Source organism: Dermacentor silvarum, chromosome 5 (assembly GCF_013339745.2).
Source record: "Dermacentor silvarum isolate Dsil-2018 chromosome 5, BIME_Dsil_1.4, whole genome shotgun sequence".
Lineage (NCBI taxonomy): Eukaryota > Metazoa > Arthropoda > Arachnida > Ixodida > Ixodidae > Dermacentor > Dermacentor silvarum.
The window spans coordinates 181,571,027-181,592,992 of record NC_051158.1 but is presented as its reverse complement, the minus strand read 5'-3'; the positions used below and the strand labels follow the sequence as shown (position 1 = coordinate 181,592,992).

General features: G+C 46.2%; 1 protein-coding gene across 1 annotated transcript in view; it reads right to left on the bottom strand.

Annotated features, from left to right (window-relative positions):
• Nucleotides 1-458: 458 nt before the first annotated feature.
• LOC119454622 (uncharacterized) overlaps nt 459-21,966 on the bottom strand; it is a 270,464-nt gene continuing 248,956 nt past the window's right edge. The window contains exon 10 of the mRNA XM_049666911.1: nt 459-3,185. Coding sequence (XP_049522868.1) covers nt 2,775-3,185 — 411 coding nt within the window. The 3' untranslated portion in view covers nt 459-2,774. The remainder of the gene's footprint in view (nt 3,186-21,966) is intronic.

The following is a 21,966-nucleotide window of genomic DNA, read 5'->3' as shown; positions in this document are numbered from 1 at the left end:
ACTATCCCCTTGCGCCTGTGTGGTCGGTGTGGTTCGGAATGAATTTCTCCGCCACTGACGCCGATGCTTACGCCGGCTCCGGATATTCTGTGACACGGGGCCCTTAACGCTTTCGCGTTAAAACGTCGAAACAATTAGTGCATCATTAGAGAATGGCTCTAAGGCCGTGTCAACCTGTTTTCTAGTTTAAATACACCAAGTCATGGCACATCCTGTTGAATATTGCAGACTCTGATGCAACTGAAATATCGGATTTTCATGCCAGCAGAAAGCTTTATGCTAAATAATTTGTGTTACCCATTCGTTCAACGGACATTAGAAAACGACAACGTTTATAAGGAATTTATGTGCCGAAAATAAGCATATAAGCATTGACAGTTTTTTAACGCAAAAAAATAAAACATGTGAATACGCACGCTTAAAAAACTATAAGCAAAACAGAATAACAGTACTTTCCCTCCTAACTTCTTACTGCACACCGTGTGCACACAGGACATGGCACTCATAATGAACAAGGAACTCCCGAAGAAACCTCAAATTCTCTTGCTAAACTGAAGCTTAATTGCCATCTTGGATTTCTTGATGGACATGAGCGATTATATCTATTTATCACAAATGATAACTCACATATACTTCATGAAAGCTAATATGCCGTTTTATAATATTACTCTGGCATCTTCGCCTTCACTCTTCAGTTCACAACCATCGGCAGTTAACTGTCGAAGGTAGAGCACCATGTAGGAGGATTCAAACCTGCCTTGATATTTTGTTAGCACATTACGCTCCTATATCAGACACACTTAGCAGGATTCAAGAAAACTATGGGCTCTTCAGTATTCATGAGTATTGTTTTAAGGTGAGGCTTGCAACGTCGAATGACAATGACCCATGGCGATGTGCAACGTTCCGGTGAGCAGTATCGGGAGAAGTTACCACCCACAAGGTCATATTTTCGGGACATCGAATTCGCGTAAATGAAGCTTGTGGTGCCTAGTGATGAAGTCTGCATTGTTCTATCATTTTGGTGGGGAGTTTCCCTCTTGCGCGACGTAGTGTCCAGCGCGATGGCCCCGTGGCGCCACTGGTCACTGAAAACGATATCTTATTACGTGATCAACTGAGAATGAACGCATTCCGTGATTCGGCTTAGGTTGTAGGGGCACTTGAACGGGGGCCTTTCACACATACCTTCGATTATTGCGCTCTTTAGCCACCGCAATTCTAAATCATTGCATGCGCGATTCCTGAGATTAAACCGAGGGTAATATTTGAACAACGCAACGCTGATGTTATTTGCAAAATCTTTCTTTGAATATTACGACAAATCAACTTTTGTAATTTAATTTGTGTTTTTGCTATTTGGTAGTTTGCAGCCAAAAGGAAACTTACGAGAAACATCAAGTCAATCGCTCCTGTTTAGCTTTCATCTGTGTGTGCAGTTCTATATAGACAGTGCAGCGAAGACCACCTCTAAAGATATTGTCATGAAGGCTGCAGCCAAATGATTATCCTTAATAAACATGATACAAAGGATCGCTGGACATAAACATGCAAAACTATCATCATACTGCTGAATAAGAAACTAAGTTTTACCGATCAGTATCATTTTAGGAACGCTTGCACACACAGTGGAGTTGCAAGAATAACAGCTCGCGCCCTCTAGGTATGTGCCATTTGTACCAATTTTGTCACTAGCACCATTTCTGAGTTATCAAGTCTCGAAAATCAGCCGCCATTTTCACTTATGAATAACAAAGTCACATATCATTTCGCTTTTTATGCCGAAAACAAATTGTCCTGTTATAAGAATGTCTAGGTCTCACCAATATATATTTTACAATTCCCATCGTGGTGCCTTCGCAAGTACTGTGTTCATCAAAATTGAATCAGAGACAAATGACTAAATGATGTAGCCTTAAATAGAGAGATGTCAGAAATTAAGGCCATCGTTAGGGCATTATGCCACACGGATGAAGATTAGGTGAAAGAGCATACAATCACCAGTCCTCTTCCGAGCGTTACGAGCACAAGTTTTCCTGTGGAAAGACCGGGCTAGAAAATGAGTAGTTTATTCAAGGACACCAAATCACTGAGCTTAAAACAAACTGCTTTTCGTGACACTCAGCTTGGTAATCATAGCTGCTTCCGCTGTTGTCCAGTTCTGTTACTTAGGTTACAAAACCAACCTATCGTGTGCAGAACTGGAGTACAACATATCTTCGACTCATTAGAAATTTCCTGTGCTGAAGGCACATCAGCACCCGCGGAGCAAAAGAAAAGTACACAGTCACTGGCGGATATGATCACTCTGAATACATAAACACCAACCATATATGAGTCCTCGCTGGTTTTCTTCTTGGCGTTGACCGTTCAACCTTACACGCACGCTGCACGGTACCTTTAAACAAAGTTTATTACACATCATAGAGCAGCACTCAGTAACCATCTGTAACCATGAAAAGTGACAGAGTCCAGCTGCGCAAACGTCGTCATCAAATCACTCGGGTCATTGCTTAGGGCGAAGAAATTGCAGTGAAGAATAAACAACCTTGGTTTGACACAACCCGATTTGCTTCGTCGTCGCTATGCGGTCCAGAAAGAGCCATTCGCACAACGCCCCTGTGTGGTAAATTTTCTGCAGAGAACTTGAGGTCTTCGGTTTGAGCTCAAGGCGTGGTCTTGAAGAGTTACGCACAACCGTCCGGCGATGCCAACTGATCGCTTCGTAGTGCGCCAATTTCCCTGGAGATGCAACGCGTCGCTACTGGCGCCACTCAGAAGCGGTGCCTCCCAGCACGACATCGCCGGAACACTGAGAATACGAAGCACACAAGGACGCTGACGCAAACCGTGAGGCCCACGCCAATGATCCACCAGTAGGCCTGGACGGTGGCACGGTCCGCTGCACAGAGGAGGGCATCCTCGTCGGCTGCTGTCTTCAGCAGTTCGTCCGAGGAAGCCTGGGGATGGCTGGCGTCGGGCAGCCGCTGTGGGCAATTTGGAACACCGTTGCAAACTAGTTCCTTCTTGATACACACCATGCTGGTGGCGCAGAGGAACTCGCATTCCTTGCTTAGGGAGACCAGAGTGTCAGGAGTTGACGGCGTTGGCAGTATTTTCACCTGGGTCCACCACAGCGAGAAATTGGTCGTGGCCGCATCGGCAGATCGGAATTCCAGAGGAACCTGGACCGAACATGATAGAAGAAGACATGAGATAAACCACCTTGCCGGCCTAGTTGGTTGGGATTCATGATAGCACAGTGCAGCGCGACTGGACAAGCACAACGTGTGTCAAATTCTTCTGTGTCCTCCTCCAGTCGCGTTGCACTGTGTTACAAAAAAAGAGCACCACAGCACTAGTGTTAACAAAATAATTAAAACAACAAATGAACAATCTATCATCATGCTGACACTGTGTTCAGCGAAAGCTTTTGGTAACTGAACCAAAGTTAATCTAACTTTTGACTTGGTCAGTGACCGGGAGCCTGTATTCATGTTTGCAGAGCGCTGAAGTATGAATACAAGCTCCAGCAACCAACTAGCCCCGCTCACCGCATTTGCCTTTCTATTCTTCCTATTATACTCCCCGACCGTAAGAGTTTTCGTCGAGTTTCAGTGAAATACATGCATTTAAATATTTCGCTCAGATAAGCAGCACGTTGTTAATTTCCATAGCCTATAAATGTGCTTGAAAGTGGTATTCTTGGGATTCACTTGAAGAATTCGCTTCAAGTTATGACTATCGTTTCATAGCACTGAAATCTCAGAATGCCCAACCCACTCAGATGAAACACTCTCCCTCTTCATCTGTAATTGTAGTTGTAAATGATTGTACTTTACCAACTACACTACGAGCAGCGATATCGTACTGGCTCTTCCAACCATCTGTGACCTCGCTGACTTCCTCCTCGGAGACGCCATAATTCGTCACCACGCTCCTCTACAGCTCGTTACCAACTGTGCTCGCTACTTCCTATTGAAGATTGTCCATGACCTCTTGCGCTCCCGTGCTACAAAACACAATCTTATCCCTGCTTGCCACCATCAAATGAAAGGTCACACAGAGCACCTCGATTAAATCCGCAACGTCATGCTGGCGAGAAATACAAACGCGAACAATTCCGGAACCATCCAAATGTGTTGCTTCCTGCCAGGGCCACCTGCATTTATAACAGTGGTTCGAGTCAGACTTCAAGACGGACGCTTGGTACTACTCTGTGCATAGAAACCTACTACAAAGGATTTACGTGTCGAACTTCTATGTCAATAGGCCTAAGAGGCAGGCGCGTAGCCAGGGGGGGGGGGGGGGGGCTGATGGGGTTTCAGCCCCCCCCCCCCCCCCGAAATTTTTTCGTGCGGGCATGCAGCACCGACCAAAACTACCACCAACGCCGGCAATCATTCTGGATTTTGTCTACAATGTCTTTTTCACGCTCGAAAAGGCATTTCGGCACGAACATTGCGAACTTGGGCTAGATTTCGTGACAACGCCCTTGCACCTGGAGTCACGTAACGCAAGGAGCCCCATCCGAGCACAAACTTTCAACGGCTTTTCGATAGCGAGTGGGCGCGTTGCGGCATCTCGCAGCGGCCGCGGAATATACAGAGCGCATGGATTTCAATTACGAAACTTTATGGGTATAAAGTTCTCATAAACTTTTGACGCGAAAGGGGCGCTGACATTTCCAAAGGCATGCTTTAAATGATTTTCAATTCTAGAACTTTATGCGGTTAATGTTCTTATAAACTTGGGCCAACATGCGCGCACTGGAACGCTCGTGTCCAAGCCGTTCCATAAATGGAAGCGCGCGCTCGCAATCTCCCACACACACGAAAATACTAAATGTCACCGTGACTGTTAGCTAGCAGCTGATAATTTTCTCCAAACATTTTCAGGAAGCTTGCAGAATGTGATTGATCAGCTGGACCAGGGCAGGCAAAGTAAATATGAGAAAACAGAAGAAAGTAAACGGCCTATTATTGATTTTTTTCTTTTTTTGCGGGCGACAACGTCTGGCTCTCCGTGGCCACAGGGACATGGGCCCTATGAATTTAAGCAATGCCCCTGCTGAAAATACATGCATTTTTAGAGTGCTTCTTCGCATGCGAGCTGCTTGTGGAGATACATATCTGAAGAACCATTTGGAAAGTTGCCCCAGTGAGGCCTCGTATTTCAGCCCAGATGCACAAAACCAAATTATAGAAATTTGTGGCGACATTATCAAAGAAAGCCTAGATTCAAAAGCAGGCTGCTTCTCCATACTTCCTGACGAAACGACGGACATCGCTGGAATCGAACAGCCTACTGTTTCTGCAAGGTACCTAAACAAGTATGCCAACGACATCAAGGGAGTGTTTTAGGTTTTAGCACCGGAATAGATTCCCATCTCTCATTGCGACAGCAGGTTCTATGTAAATGTGTAAATACTGCTGCAGCTTTCAGTGACCACTGCCAGCGCAGAGATAATATCTTTTTAATAAGAGTTTACTGAAAAACTAGTCGCGCTCTAGAATGTCTGTGGAACGCAAGGTTAGGCTGGCGCTTCTATACAGCCACAGAGACGTCGGCTTCAACGTGTCCGAAGTCATTGACCGCTTCCCTCATCTTTCCCGCCGAGAGACGTTTGTCCTTTAGATAGTGAAGCAGCAAAAATCAATGCAAGTAAAAAGCACTGTTCCTTCAGGTCCATAAGTTCTTAATTATGAAAACGTATGACCGTTCATTAGCTTTTAAAACCGCAGAAATTTTCGCCGTTTATTCTAGCAGTTAGCATCATGATCATAATTATCACGCGAATACAAAAATTACGAGAATACCAATAACCAATTTTGACCGACCTTGCTCATTGAAAGCCCGGCCCACGCGGCGTTCGCCAAAAACACACTCGGATATTGGGTAGTTCAACTTGCCGCATCATCTGTGGCCTTCGCTTGTCCTTTTCTTTCATTTTATTTTTTTTACCTGCTTTTATTTCTTTTTTGAAACGAAGGGATACCCTCCTTTAATTTTGGATGCAGAATAATTGTTGGCGTTGTGCAGGCAGCTAAATTCCACATTTTCGTACTGATTTATGCATTATTCCTCTATTATTCTACCCACATGAAGCTGTCGCGACCGCTGCATGGCCCAAGTACATATCACGATTTCTGCGATCATAGTTATGTTCTTGCCTAGATCACCTGTCTTTCTGTGCGCAAAGCTTACTGTCTGTGACTGAGCAACATGTTTGTCTTATTTGACGCATTATATACACTGACGTTTGCTTAAATACGTAGATTTATTGGAGACTCATACGTATTTTTAAATATCTTATTGCGAAGTTTTGTGTATACAAGCAGTGAACTTTGTTTCCAGCGACTCTTTTTTTGCCCTTTAGCGAGCTGTATCTTCGCATTTGTATATTCCATTCTATCTTCGCAATTTCTAATATATATTTTGCAGAACTCCAACTTTTATTTGTACTCACTACCGCGAGTATTATCTCGGTGTAATTACAATACACGACGAGTTACAGCTGCTCCTGCGCAATCGATTGCAACGAGGGATAGCGTCATTGAGGTTTCTTCCTGGCCGTTGCATATATAGAAAAATGTAAACAAGGTTATTGAATGACAAAGATTCATCAAAATATTTGTCCTGAACTTATTCATTTCATGGCCTTTACGTTTTTCATATAAGCTGCATGCACTGCTTTGTTGGTTTCGAACTGATTTCGGTTGCTGGTTTCGAACCCTTTTCGCGGCAATTCCGTGGGCGCTGCCATATTTGATCACGTGGTGACGCGTCCATTGCTTGCCTCAACTGCCTCCGTTGCCTCCTTGTTTACAATGGAAGTGTATGACGCCGGCGCGGCTTAGAAAACCTCTGTTTTCGGAGATATCATAGACGGTGACTAGATGGACGACACGAAGCTTTGATCACAGCTTCAGAGAACATGCAAAAGCGCTTTCGGAGCTGATTAAGCTATGTCCAAATGGCATAAGCAGCGTATATGGTGCTTGTTCTAAAAGCGGGGCTAAATATGTATTCCAAGCTGTCCGATTATGAATTCAGTCAGGATTAGTGTGTTTTGCTCTTTTTTCTTTATTCGGCAAATATTTTAAAGCAGTGGCTTGTCAGTTTCTGACTCAGTGAAGTTCCTCGGTGCGGCCACTATTTGATTATTTTCTGCCTAATCACTCGCGGGTGTGGTCAGTTCCGAATCCGATAGATTTGCTCTTGCTGCGCACAAGGCTTGAAACGTAGCTGTTTTGTACATTTTAATACCTTGTAGCAAATATATATTACAGCTAGTAACTTGCTTACTCTTGTGGACCATCACGAAACATTCAGCTTCGACCATTGGTGCGCCATAGGTGTACTCCGTCATTTATTGTGTGTATACAGTGCGCATATATTCAAGTGCGCGCCCATTCACTTATTCTTGATACGTCGGCGATAGAGTGGGCGTAAGTTTTCCTGCCATTTGGACAGATGTGCGTAGATACTGTGCGCAAAACTTACTATGACAGGAAGCGGCGCTTCTCCCTTTGTCATTGTTTAACAAGTGGTACTCATTCTTGCCGACGTTCTGGGGATGAAGCCCTTTCTTTGAAGGTTAGCGATACAAGGCTGGCGGATGAGCAAATGTCTGTACCCTCGAGGAAAGCCGTACATCATGAAGTGCCGGTAAGACGTTCGGCAGCGAACAAGTTGGCAATAGTTGCAGCAGTGGTCCGCGAACTTCGCCACGCATATTCATTCTATTCCTTAACATGTCAGTCACTATTTTTGCAGCCAACTACTGTACACGTCTTCAATCCACATTATTCAATCTAGCATGACTGGAGCACAGTGTGCTAGTGAAAACTCAGCTGCATTTCCGACAGCCGATCGCATAGAAGCAAGGTAGAAGCGGTAATGGTTTCGTATTCGTGCGCGGTCGCTGAGGAGAGGTATGGCGCGCCGCCGTGAGCGCCATCTCGTTTCTCTAAAACAAACTGCTCCGCGAAAGGGTCAATAGTTCTAAAGTACATGTGATGTTTTCTTTACTTATTAATTAGACAAAAAAAACGCAGAAGCATTGATATCAGTTATTTCTGCCACAATTTTTGGGGCATACGAATTCATTCTGTTATGAAATATGCATATTTTAATGGACAGTGCATAGCGTTCAATAATACGTTTGCCGCATCTAATATACAATGGAATTGGCAATGCAGTTATTATTCATGCATTTGATCCCTCGACAAATTCTATAAGGAGGAGGCCGCGCTGCAACCTGAGCCCCCCCCCCCCCCCCCCCCGAACAAAATTTCTGGCTACGCCACTGCTAAGAGGCTCCCGTGGCACTATCTGCAACGCTGCAGAGGCATCTTAGAACTTCGCAGGAATAGCTGTGGTGCGTCTATATCGATCACTATTTTTACTCCCATTTCACCAGTGGTAACATGATCCGTATTTTGACCCCATCGCGGCACATCGGCTTCTGCAAAAGTTGCTTGCTCTATTATGGCGCTTAACCTGTTGTTGCGGCTACTGTAATATGTGAATTGGCGCCTCTTGGTGCCACCGTAGCTCGAGCTCCACCTAATATCGTCCGCGTCGCCCACCGCAAAGGATACGCGCGATACTACTCATCCGCAGCAAGCACCGACAGGGCGTCTTTGCTGCCAGAACTCATGTCAGAACGGTGCGCCAGCGAGGATGCCGAAGATACTGCGCATGACGACGCACACTGATACGCGCGGACTTGTGTACCAACTTGTGTGCCACTGTACGCATTGTAAAGAGCTTGTAAATCAAATCTGTCACGGTCTCTTTTTCCCGTAATAATACGCAGGATGGTCAAAGAGCTACCGCATTCGAGACAATTTTGGGTCCTCCGTAGCGAGCAGTAAGTGAGAATTCGTCAAGTGTGTGCGTACAATTTTTTTATTACGCTATATATATAATATATAGCACTATAGTATATAGTATATATAGTATAACTATATTGATGAGTTCAAATATGTGGCACTGAGCGATAACAACCTATCCTCTGACTAGATTTTTCCAGGTGCAGTACTTCACAGGCTAACCACAGCTAGAAAGTTAACACTCGGTGCCGAGCGCGTATGCATATATCAGAACATTCCCGAACATTCACACCGATTCTATACTGAAACAATCCTGTTTAATAAGATAGCATTCGTGACGCGAATATTGGTGCGCACTCTGGAACGTAAATTATCGCCAGCAATTACCCTGGCACGAACATTAGCCGGCGCACTTGACCCAGGGATCAGCTTTCTACAACCGACGGGTGCACCCACTACTATCGTTGTGCTTCCAGCGTTACTTGTTTTGTTGGGCACAAGCTCTCCAAATACAGGGTTATCAAACCTCTGCGTGCTCGATCCGTTCCTCCGAGTTGGATTGTCAGAGGTTCCAGATACGCGTCAGAGAAAGCGCGCGCCACTCGAAAGCAGCGAGAGGGAAGGAAGCGAGGGGAACTTACACTGATTCCCCAATGAATGCCGCCGCATGCATAGCATAGTCGGCAACGAAAGATAATCGGAAACGGAAGCGACCATTTCCGCTGCTTCCTGCAGTAGCGCAGCTAGTCTTCAGCAATACCATAAAGCTGCTGTCATTGCTTACCTCTCGACTCGATAGAAGTGAACGTAACAAATACAAACGCTGCCACTTCGCCATCATCGGTGCGTGGTCCACAAAGCACTACAACAAGCACGATTATGACGCCGCCTAAACGGCCGGGCCGTCGCCGGCAAAAGCACCCTGACGGAACCTGCACAGCGTTCACGTGGCCAGAGACTGTCCGGATCTCGCAATGGCCCCGAAGTCGTCGGCAAGAGCATTTCTAGAGACTCCAGTTGAATTTCAGTATTCTGAAACAACCAGCCGATTGCAGCCGGAGCGCCCTTTTTCGATCCCCAAATATGCCTGCCTCTGGCATGCACCGTAACAAACACCCAAAGATGCCATTATATTCCTGACTCACCGCTTGGCACGGAATTGTCCTTCGGTGTCGCTTCAAACGACATTATGGCTCTCATAGGGGGAGGGCAGGGGAGGGTGGAATGTTCTTTTTAAGCTATTTCCGTGATCGGTGTCCGTTATTTTGTGCCAGCGTCATTACAACATAATGCTTTCAATGAGAATTTCTCACAGTCAACCCCCTTGTCCTACATACCCCTTCACGGTATTTCATTAAGTTTTGTAACTGCTTGTCAGTACCACGACGTTCACATCAGTTTTAATATCTCACAAAAACTGCACGTTGACTCAATCATATATAAAGCCAATCGCATGCTTGCTTTTCCAAAACAATATTTCTCACTTGCTCCTACAGCGCTTAACAACTATACGCGTATTTTACTTAAGTTCGCACTGACGCGGAATACGCCTCAGCAGTCTCAGACACAGGTCAGGTTACACTAATAAATAAATAAATAAATAAATAAATAAATAAATAAATAAATAAATAAATAAATAAATAAATAAATAAATAAATAAATAAATAAATAAATAAATAAATAAATAAATAATAAATAAATAAATAAATAAATAAATAAATAAATAAATAAATAAATAAATAAATAAATAAATAAATAAATAAATAAATAAATAAATAAATAAATAAATAAATAAATAAATAAATAAATAAATAAATAAATAAATATGGTTTAACGTTTGCTTCCATGTCACAGAGAAAGAAAAAGTTGATGAAAACAAGATTTCTAACGGAATTGTGAAGAGGATGAACACCAAATTTCGTCTTGCGTGAGTGGCAAAATTGTAGGAAGAAAAACTCGCCGATATTCTCCTTTTAAGCCTATAGGTGGAAGAATACTTTTTTGAAAGAATTTCTTTTTCTATGGATTTTGTTAGCTAAATGGGAAGTTCCTTTTTATTGCGGAGGTTTTTGTAGTTCAAGACAGTGAACTCAGGACTGCTAAAATTGATTGTGTGTAGAGCAGGAACGATGAGATACACCAAGCGCACATATTTTATTAGGTCGCAGAAAAAAAAAGTAAACTGTTAGTTCTGCCGCAAATCTACGTAATTTCTCGCTTGGCAATGTAGTCGAGTTTTCAGCGTTACTTTATTTCAGACCCAAATTCGGTTTTTCTCTCGTCTTGTTTGTCGACCTACTACTGTTGTCATCACATCTGGTTCTGTTTTGACTCGACTGGAGTCAGCCTCGCGTGTACACACGAACCCGTCGATGACATTAGGCGACCGCAACATTTCTGCCGCTTCGCTGTATACCGGCTGGCCTCTGATCCCAGCGCGCACAGAAGTCGGCGTGAAAGAAGGCGTCGTTTCCGAATGACTTAATTAGCGTCGGAGCCTATCGCACGTCTTTTTTCGCCACCCGCTACCGCGACGCCAGCGTACTGCGTGCTCTGGTTTGCCCAACTGCGATTGGGCAAACATCCGTCACGAACGACACTAATGCGGTCCCGTGACTTGCTCCTCCCTTCGCATGCATCCCGATACCGCCGGGCTAACGTCTTTGGCTTCCCCGTGCGCCGACTTCTTTGATGCGCACACGTCCGAAGCCGTGCGCGGGAGAACAAAGAGAGCGACCGAACGAGACTCCGTCGGAATCGCAAGCGGTAGACGACGTCGGAAAGCGCTCCTTCTTGCCTTTCAGCTGCCGGAGAGCTAAGTTGATTATTGTGATGACAGCGAGGCAGTTCTCGAGCTCTGCACAGTGTGGCTGCTTCGCTGTGCCGTTACTTTGCATGCGAAAACAGCCGTACTGCTTGTTTCTGGCCCGCCTCCGCGCACTTCGTGCAAGTGTCTTGCTCCCAACAGTGGCATCTTTCCTGTTAGGGGCTCATTCAAATTCTTGCCAAGTCAGCTCAGTAATGCCGACGACGATTTTCTGAGTCTTCTTTAACTTTGTTTTTATTTCTATCGTTGAAAATGACATCACGCAGAGAAACTCGGAGACGGCTACATACGTAATATAGCATTAATATAGTAATACATTATAGTATTATAATACGTAATACAAAATTTAGAACCTGCTTTTCGGGTAACGACATCTTCATTGGTTCATTTCCAGCTAAATTATTTCAGCAGTTTCTGAGAAAACGTGTACCGCTTCGGAATTCATAAGCATGTTATATATCTTATGCATGCAGTATACGGCCCCGCGCCAGGCGTTTACGTATTCAGGGATACAACATGCCGCGTAGAGGATGGGACATAAAGTACAGGCGTCAAACATATCGCTGACCATTCTCACTGTGGTTGTGAGAGATAGAATCTGTGCAGCAAACATTAAAAAAAAAGGAAAACAGTTCTTCGCAGGCTGTCTGCAGGCTCACACATTCGATTAGTAGCGTGTTTCACTGCAACCAAGAGATACAGACAGCACTCCAACACATTTGGTGTCTTGGTATAGGCAGAATAATTTATTAATCTCGCTGACGCCTTGCTCTCTGTAACCTTCAGTTTTCAAGATATCGTTCACAACATTATTTTCAAAGCGAAGCTTTCTTTTTGCATACCATCAGATTTTTACCTGGGTTGGTCGGTCACCGGTCGGGTTCTCGCCGAGTACATTCTTCTACCATATTAAATACAAAAATGAAGCGCGTGCAAAGGCTCCTCATCGCAGCATCCCGATGCCGTAACGACTACGTTTGATTTCGTGGTGTTTATATCTGGCACATCTTGCTAGGAAGAAACAGATAGGGAATTGTCTCAGTCCAGTACAAGTGGAAGAGACCTCTCAGCTCGTTTACCTGTTACGCTTTTGGCTGTGCAGGCAGCTGGCGTCGTCACGACAACTTCGGGAACACGAAAAAGCGTTTTATGCGGCAAATTGACCAACCCGGAGGAGCCGCGAAGACACCAGCAACGACAGCGTTGCTCCTTGTAAAACCAAGCCAGACCAATGAGCAACTGAGGAGATAGTGTCATTTCTTGGTAGTGCGTGTTACGCTGTCAGCTTTTTAAGCATGAAATGATTTTAGCTACCGTTATCCGCGACCTTCAAGTGACCTTGAGCCAAAAGCCAGAGCCGTTAGCCGGGCACTCAAAACGAGAACATGCCGGAAAGATGCGAGAACAAAACGAGATTAGCCGGGCAACAAGTCAAAACTTAGGAAAATCCGGTCTTTGGCCCCCAACCCTTTGTACAGGACCGCTATATAGGCTACTTAATCTCCAAACAAGTTACAAAAAATATTGCTTCCGAGTTCTTCCTAGTGCTTCTTCACAATATCACTCAAGCTGTAACTTATATTACGCTCAAGTTTTATTTGGCACGTCCAATAGCGACGTCGAAAAGGCAGATACAGGAAACCTACATGTCGCACATTTCCAGCCGACCACATCGATGCGACAACAAGAAAAAAAAAAAAAAAACGCTTAACCTTGCACACGGCCGCGCACTGCTTGAAACAGCGAAGCTGGACGATCGTAGCCCAGCATTTCCCGAAAGTTCGCGCAGACTCTTCAGTTTATTACTGATGATGGTGATAATTTCTTTTCGCGCATGTCCCACTTACGGCGGTCACTGCGGCGTTGCATAACGCAGCTTGCAACACCGACACCGCGTTGCAATGCCGACAACGCGTTCCAGCAGACCCGCTCTGTGATAGCGCCTCTCTCTCTCTCTCTCGCTCTCACTTTCTTGATCTCCTTCCCGAGCACAGCACGGAAAACCTCTTCTCAACCTCGCAGAGCACAAGCGCGCGAACGCGCCAGCTGTGGACGAAGACGATGGCGCTCGAACGCAATTATATGGCTCACAAAAATGCATGTTCTGCAAGCCTGGCTACAGCCAGGCTTGCAGCCTAGTGGCTACGACGCTCGCCTTGGGACCGCGTGGGTATGAGGGTTCGAATCCCCCCTCGCTAAGAAAGTTTATTTTCTTTTAGTTCTTGATAGTTTCTTGATACGAACCGCAAACCACAAATTACGGCTGGCTTAAACAACTTCGCTGTTAAAAGTCGCAGTTTCGCCCGAAAGGCAAAGCATCAATTGCGATAGCAAAATAGTAAAGAGCTATACGGAGTAAGGATACCAGTTTTATCGGCTGCATGAACTTGGACATGTTCACTTACAAACTGAACTAACAAACCTGGTGCCAGCGCGCACATGCAAACATGAATAGATCACACTCGATACCCGCAGACAACCACTGTTAAAATGATGGCATAAGCAAGCGTGGCAGCAGCAGCGAGCGAATGTTCGTCCGGTCTATCGCTTCCACGGAAACTGAGCGGCGAAAGCACAGGGCATACAAAGGTAAAAGCCGTGTGGAGATCGCTTTCAAGATACGGTATGCGCGATAGCCCGGAGCCGCGCAAAGTACAAGTACGCAGTTGTGTGGCAGAGTAGAAGCCACACCCCCTCCCTCCCGCGCTGCCTTCTCGCTTTCCTTCTTTCGCGTGGAAGATTGAGTCACCAGTACCCCTTGCGCCCGGTCGCAAGATACGCATTTAGTGCCGCAGCACAGCGTCGCCCCCCTCCCTCCCATCCTCCCACGGCCTTTCGCGCGACGGGAAATGTCGCGTTTGCTCGCCCCTGTGCGCTCGCTCTCCGTGAAAGCGTGCAGCCTTTGCGCGCTTTCACTTGCACATACAGCATACTGCGCGCGGGGACGATTTTATCGCCCTTGGACTTTATACGGAACCTCACGGCGACGGCTACGATGACCACGGCAGAAATCCGCTTGGAGTGTCCATATAATTCCTATCGCAAAATTGGGAGGACGATTAAGCTTCGCTTTTAAGAGTGGAACGCGATATCATTCAAAGATCCCTGACTGCTACTCATGGTTCCCGACGACTGCCGCTTATGCAACCGTAATGGTTACTGGCAAACACTGGCGGTGAACGCTATGCACGTAGGCGAACTTTCTGGTGGAAACGCGGCCTCTTGCGTACGCCGATCCCGGAGATCGTGCAGTAGCGCGCCAAAGAAATTGCATCATTTTCGGGTTTCCGTATTTGTTTCGCACTTTAAATATTTTAGTCTGAGAAGATTTAACATAAAAGGCATGCGCTGTGGGTGTTTTGTTTCATGACATTCGTTTGGGGATTGCCATTCTCAAAATTCCGAGGAATAGCTTTGCCAAGAATGCAAGCGAAGGTATGAGCAACATTACTGATTCAATGGTGTGGCATAACTAAACGTGGTTGGGAATGATTTTGTCGGCTGCGGGCGCCAATGCCGACGCCGAATTTTCTACGACACGGGGCCCTAAACGCTGTAACACGCTTTCCGTACCGCGCCCATTGGGCGTGGTTAGCCCTCTATCGATGGTTTGAAACGCCGTTTTCGAGACCTTCCGCGCCGCTGACGGACATACTGCGCTATCGGACGTGAAGGAGGAGAACTATATGTTAGTTTTCTAATCAGTTCGCTTTTTTCCTGCGAGGCGGTAATTTTTAAACGCGCTCCGAATTTACGCGATCGTCAAAGGAGAACGAAAAATCACAGCATATCCACGAGGTGAATGATGATGATGGGGCGAAGCTCCGGAGGGATCATCGGTAAACCGTGAATACTCCGAGTAATTCACCCAGTATATGATCAAGTAAACACGTGAGAAACAGTGTGTGTATATATACAATACGTTTTATTTTCTTAGACGCTTCTTCTTAGATGCTTGGTTTGCGGAGTCCCTTCATTACCACGGCTTTGTGGTCCGTGAAATGAAGGGATAACGGTTCTTCTATAGGTCTCAATGGGAAGTTAGAGAAGACAAGATCTATGCAAGTCCCCCTAATTGTCGTGGGTTTCTTACAGACTAAGGAGACACACGTGAGTCCATGTTTTGCTGCCATGTGTTGTATGAGCCACTCGTTAGTTCTGTAATGTCCACATTGAAATCCCCGACCAACACAAAGGGTCCTAGCTAATGGCAGCGTATTCACCATTGTGACTCTGAGTCGCGGGTAGTAATTTTAGATCATGCGCATTTTCTGTTTGCTTTACGTACACGGCCACACGGTACACGGCACTGCGGGGTCTTCGCGCCGCCGCCGTAGTGCCGCTGCTTGGCGTTCGCGAACGCCTGAGTCTTCGCGCCGCAGCCGGGCCGCTTCTGCCTCTCGTTCTCGCACTATACGGGGTCTTCGCGCCGCCGCCGCGCTACCTGTCGTGAAGCCGTGGCCTCGCGGGCTCTCACCGCGGGATTCTGCCTGCGAGCGCGCGCCGCCTTCCGTGCTCTCCGCTCCGCAGCCTTGTCTTCCATCGGGCGACTCCGAGCGAAAGAGAAAGCGCGCCAAGAGCGAGCACCTTTTATTATAACACCTCTAGCGGTAACCCGTCGCACTACATTGTAGGTTTTCTCATAAACTATGCGAAAAACTAGCGTCATCTAGTGACATTATATACACTTATATATAGAAAGATCGACACTTACGCCATATAGTGAACACTTCATAAAACTACGGGTGGCTACATACTACATCGGAGGAAGGACAGACCCACCCCCTGAGGAGCTTCGCCCCTAAAATGTCCGTCCGCTATCGATGGTTTGAAACGCCGCTTTCGAGACTTTCCACGTCCCTCACGGTCACACTGGGCGATCGGATGTGAAAGACGAGATACTATTTCTTTCATTTCTAAGCAGTTCGCTTTTTTTTCCCGCCAAGCGGGGATTTTCAAACGCGCTCCGAAGTTTCGCCATCGTCAAAGCAAAACGCAAAAATGTCCGGCTCCGGAAACGGCGCACGCGCTTCGGGAGAGATATCGCAATTCCGCTCCCTCTGCGGCTGATCTTATCGATACATCGAATAGCAGCGAGTCAGAGGACCCTGACTTTTTGTCGGACTTTGTCCCTGAAAGCGACGACGACGCAAACCAGCCAGTAACATCGGCGGCCACAGCCCGGCATGCCCAACTGTGGTGTTTGCAGTAAAATCTTTGTAGTGAAATACCTGTTCAATGAAAAAATTTTGATTTTTTCGGAGGTAGTGCCTTAGGCGGCAATACATTTAGTATATATCGTCATTTTCGTAACATTTATTTAATAGTAGATACAAACGCGTCTTTAGAAACGTTGTTGAATTTTATCGCACAATCTGGATTATAACAATTTATATCCTTTTTATGACATACATCTCGTTAATAAAACTTTTATGCGTGAGAAGTGTAGTTATTTTTCTTTCTGTTTCTGTAATAAATTAAATATTGAGTGCAGTAGTTCCTTCAGAAAAGAAATCACCAGCCCTTCCCTTGTCGAGAAAATGGGGGTAAGCGAAGCTTGTCGTGTGTGTATCTGACCTTCGTGGTGATTTTCTTTCTTTCTCTCTCTCTTCATCTCTCTCTTTCTCTCTCTTCCTTTCGGTCTCTCTTTATTTCTTTCTCTCTTTCTATATCTCTTTCTTTCTCTGTCTTTCTCTCTGACCTTCATGTTGATTTTCTTTCTTTCTCTCTCTCTTCATCTCTCTCTTTCTCTCTCTTCTTTTCGGTCTCTCTTTATTTCTTTCTCTCTTTCTATATCTCTTTCTTTCTCTGTCTTTCTCTCTGACCTTCATGTTGATTTTCTTCCTTTCTGTCCCTTTTTCTTCCTTTCTCTCGCACTCTCTTTCTTTCTTTCTCTCTTCCTTTCTTTCTCTTTTTCTCTTTCTTTCTTTGTCGGACCTTCGTGGTGATTTTGTATATTTATTTCTCTTTCTCACTCTCACTTTCTATCGGTTTTTTTTTTTCTCTCTCTATCTATTAACAACTTGATGAGGGCTAGTTGGTTCATAGTTGAGCAAAGGTATGAAGTATCAGCACGTAATAAACAAAGCCGAGAAAAAAACGAAGACCTTTCTCATCTTATCTTTGCTTAACTATGAACCAACTAGCCCTCATCAAGTTGTTACTAATGCAGATTTCTTACAGCGCTTGTCCTGTGGTCTTCGTTCCTTTCTCGTCTTTGTTTATTACGCGCTGTCACTTCATACCTTTGCTCTCTATCTATCTTTCTCTCTCCTCCTTTCTCGGTTTAGTCTTTCTCTCTCTTTCTTTGTCTGACCTTCGTGGTAAGTAATTTTCTGTATTTCTCTCTCTTTATCACTCTCACTTTCCGTCGGTCTTTCTTTCTCTCCTTATTTTTTTCTCTCTCTTTTGTACCTGGTACGTGCCATTGAGCTTGGACCCTTTCTGCACTATCCCCAGGATCAGTCCACTTTTCAGCGTGACACCACCACCACTTGTGAGCCTATAAAGCTTCGCTAAAAAGTCACAGGCCTGCGCGGCTCACGCAGCACAGTCACAGCGTAAGCTGGTGGAACGGCTTAAGAGTAGCAATTTCGGCACCACGCACAACAGGGTCTTCGTGGCAAAGCCTCTTCACCTCGTTTTGACGAGAACGATCCGAACTGTCCGCCCGGCGTCGACGGCGAGCTGCGGCTTGTAAAGCTTTGCACAGCAGTATGCTGAGCCCGATGATGCCTTGTAGCCGCGCACGTAGCTCTATGATTCGCTTCTTCAGCAGCGATTCGTACCTTACGAGGAGACGCCATAACGTGTACCGAAGAGGTATCCAGATTCCAGAATACGTGGCGCACATCTCACACGGCTTGACCCGTGGCACTGTACGTTGTTGTTGACGATGGTGATTGTTTATTGGAATATTCAAAGTTGGCGGGTGAAAAATAGTCACCTAGCCTGCTTGGGTTAACCAGGTTCAGTTAAACCTAGTGTGCTTGAGTTAACCAGGTCTAGTTACATGCAGCATGCAACTGCTAAATGCAACTTATATGTCAGGCACGCTGCGTTTGCAGGCGCCTTAACTAGATGGTGACACTGGCGGAGACTCGGAATCGCGTTGATTGCGCGCCTCGTCTGAACCGCATCTCATCGTCTGCGCCTGCGCGCCTGCCTAGGGCGCGTTTATATGGCATTTTTCCGCTGCCTGTTAGCAAGCGCTTGCGTGGCTCAGTGGTAAAGTATCCTAAACCCGCGCAGCGGGCCTGGGTTTGATCCCGCAGTGGTAACCGGGTACTTTTTTCGCATTTCCGGCGATAGCGGTTATGATCACCGGACAGCGGCGGCGGCGGTGGTGGGTGGCAGACACCATCGCGAACCGGAACGGCTATTGGAATGAGGCAATAACACTGTACGCTGTAAAAAACATTTGCCGTAACGTACAAAAAAACGAAGCCACAACTCTTCACCTGGAGGAGTATTTTCTTCTGCAGAAGAATGAGCAACCATTCAGTGTGCAAGCACCTGGCACAATTTGCAGCGATGAAGAGGTTCACGACGGTGACGACCAAGTGGGTACGTGCCGAATGTTGAAGGTAGCGTTTGCTCCCGACCTGGATAGCGTGCAGCGTCTACTTTTAAACGAATTGTGTGAGCTGCAGAAAACAAAGCTCGCCGTGGCGGCCAAGCCATCACTAGTATTATTTTAGGACAAGCTTCCACGAAGTATTAGCGAAACCATCATTGTTTTCCTTAATTCCCTCAGAAATTTGTCCATTATGGACGCCTTTCTTACTGTTTTAGTTTTTATTAGTTATTACAGTTAGCACGAGTTAATTCGCAGGCTCGGTTTCAACGGCGAATTAAATTTTATGCGTAAGTGTCAAATGACCCATCGAGCAAAATGCAGCTCCCCCAAAGTGAAACCTGGGGAGGTGCGAAGCATGCAGTGATGCACCGCTAATGGGTTCATACTGCTTTAAGCACTGGCACATAACCCCGTAAATGCGGCCGCCCCATTACGACGACCGAAGAGAAGCGAAATTCTACTCTGGAATGATGAGCGGCAACGCAGCCAGCTGTGGAAGACGACGACGAACGCGGGAGCAGTGGCAAGAGCGCGTGCCAAGCGCGAGCACGAGCCACATGCTTACTGTGACTACGACGACAGGAGACGCCGACAGCCCGGGCGCATAAGGTACTTCGCACCTCGGTTCGGTTTCATGGCGCCATCGCTCGCTCGTTCGATCGTGTCGGTTCTTCTTTCCTTGGCTTGCACTCTGGGCCAGGTTGGTTAAGTACCGTGTAGTTCTCAATAATTTTGTTGATAACTGTATTTGTTTTTTTCTTATCACTTAGGTTGAAGCAGCCCATTTTCTTCATTGAGATACATTTGCGACTGCACTGATGTCCAGGAATTCTCCTGGACAGGGGAGTTCCCCTAGGTCAGCTTCTCTACAAAATGATGATCTACCTTTAGACCTCTTTCACTGCAGCGGCGTGAGCAGCATTCCCGTCGCGTTGGTGCCCATGGGTGGGGCCTCTATCAGTTTGAACAACCCTAAAGCTACACAAGAACAACGACATGCTGTGACTCCCAACTACCAGAGCATCACTGATGTCTGGCAGTTTGGTCGAAGTGGGATAGTCTGCAAGTCACCAGATCAGGCATGCGTAGCGGACCTGCTTAAATGTTCCTCATTTGCTTCCGTCCCGGTGAGTGCGTATATTCCACCACATCTTGCATGCACAAAGGGCATCGTACGTGGAGTCGACTCGCAACTAAGTCCATCCGAGACCTTGGAGAAGTTCCCTATGGCAGGCGTGGTAGCTGTTTACCGCTGCAATCGCATTGTGGACAATAAGAGAGTCCCCACTGAGTCAGTGATTGCGACTGTTGCAGGCACGTCTTGCCTATCGGAAATTAAAGCGTGGCCTTTAGTATTCAGAGTCGATGCGCTGGCGTCACGTCCCATACAATGCCGGAATTGCTGGAGATATGGCCATAGTGCTGGCGGATGTAAATCTGGTCTACGATGCTGCACATGTGGTGAGGGTCACTCTAACAGTGATTGTACGGCCCAAGATTAGAAGTGTTGCCTTTGTGATGGATCACACCCTGCTGACTATTCAGACTGTCCAGCTCGAGTGCAAGAAAAGCAAGTGTTGAAAATAATTGACAAAAAGAGGTGTTCTAGGAGAGAAGCTATTGCCACTGTTAAGGAGAGGACTCACGGGTATGCTGGTGTTACTGCTCGTCATCCTTCTTTCATAGGCGCGACTATTACGCAGGCAATTAACGCCGCAGTTGAAAAAGCAATGGCCAACGCAAGGGAGCGATTAGTAGTCAGCATCTCTGAATGTATATCTCAAGTAGTCAATACCCAGATCGCTAATATTCTGCAGCTAACAACAGCAATGACTCCTGACACCTCTAAACTACCACCTATTAGAGAAAGGAGAGATATAAAATATTACTCCATCTCCCGCTAAAGGGAACCATGTGTGGATGCGAAGCAGCGGGGAGATGGTTAGCTTGAGCGGAAGATGGTTTCGCGGCAGCGGCCCGGGCGCTCATCGCGGCGCTGCACAGGAGAGAGAATGAGGCGCGTGCGCTCTGTCATTTTCATACCGCGAAACTGCCGTGGCGCCCCCAGCGGAGTATGCAGCTGTCGCACCACCTGTCGTGCGCGCCGCTCCGGATTCCTAGAGGAGAGAAAGGGGGCGAGCGTAGGAGAGGACAGATAGGGGGAGGGGACGCGCATGCGATGTGGGGTTGTGGCACGTGGGCGCCGCTCCGTACAGTAGAGGATTCTTAGAGGAGAGAAAGAAGGAGAGCGTAGGAGAGGAGAGTAAAAACTGTTACCTTCGCATCTAATAACGTTGGCGCGCTTCCCTCTGAAAACAGGTATGAAAACTCTGCATCTTCCTCGAATGCTGACCAACATACACTAGACTTGCACGTCTCCACAGACGTTGACCTGGATGCATGGGCTCAAAAACGCAGCCGGTCCCCGTTGAACCAAGCTTCTTCTATGTCCCCTCAGAACAAGTCCAAAATGTCTCCGCCCAGTACAGTTCTCAAAGAGAACATTTTGGAGAAGGTTGTTGCTTCTGCAATACTATCTTCAAAATAGGATCCTTGAGAATATTGCAGTGGAACTGTCGTTGGATATTTGCTGCTTATACAGATTTACATTGTCTTACCGTTCAGTTAAATCCTGATATAATCTTGTTGCAAGAAACTTGACTCACACCAGATAGAAATTTTCATTTAAAAATAATCTATCATTCCGATTAGATCGATCT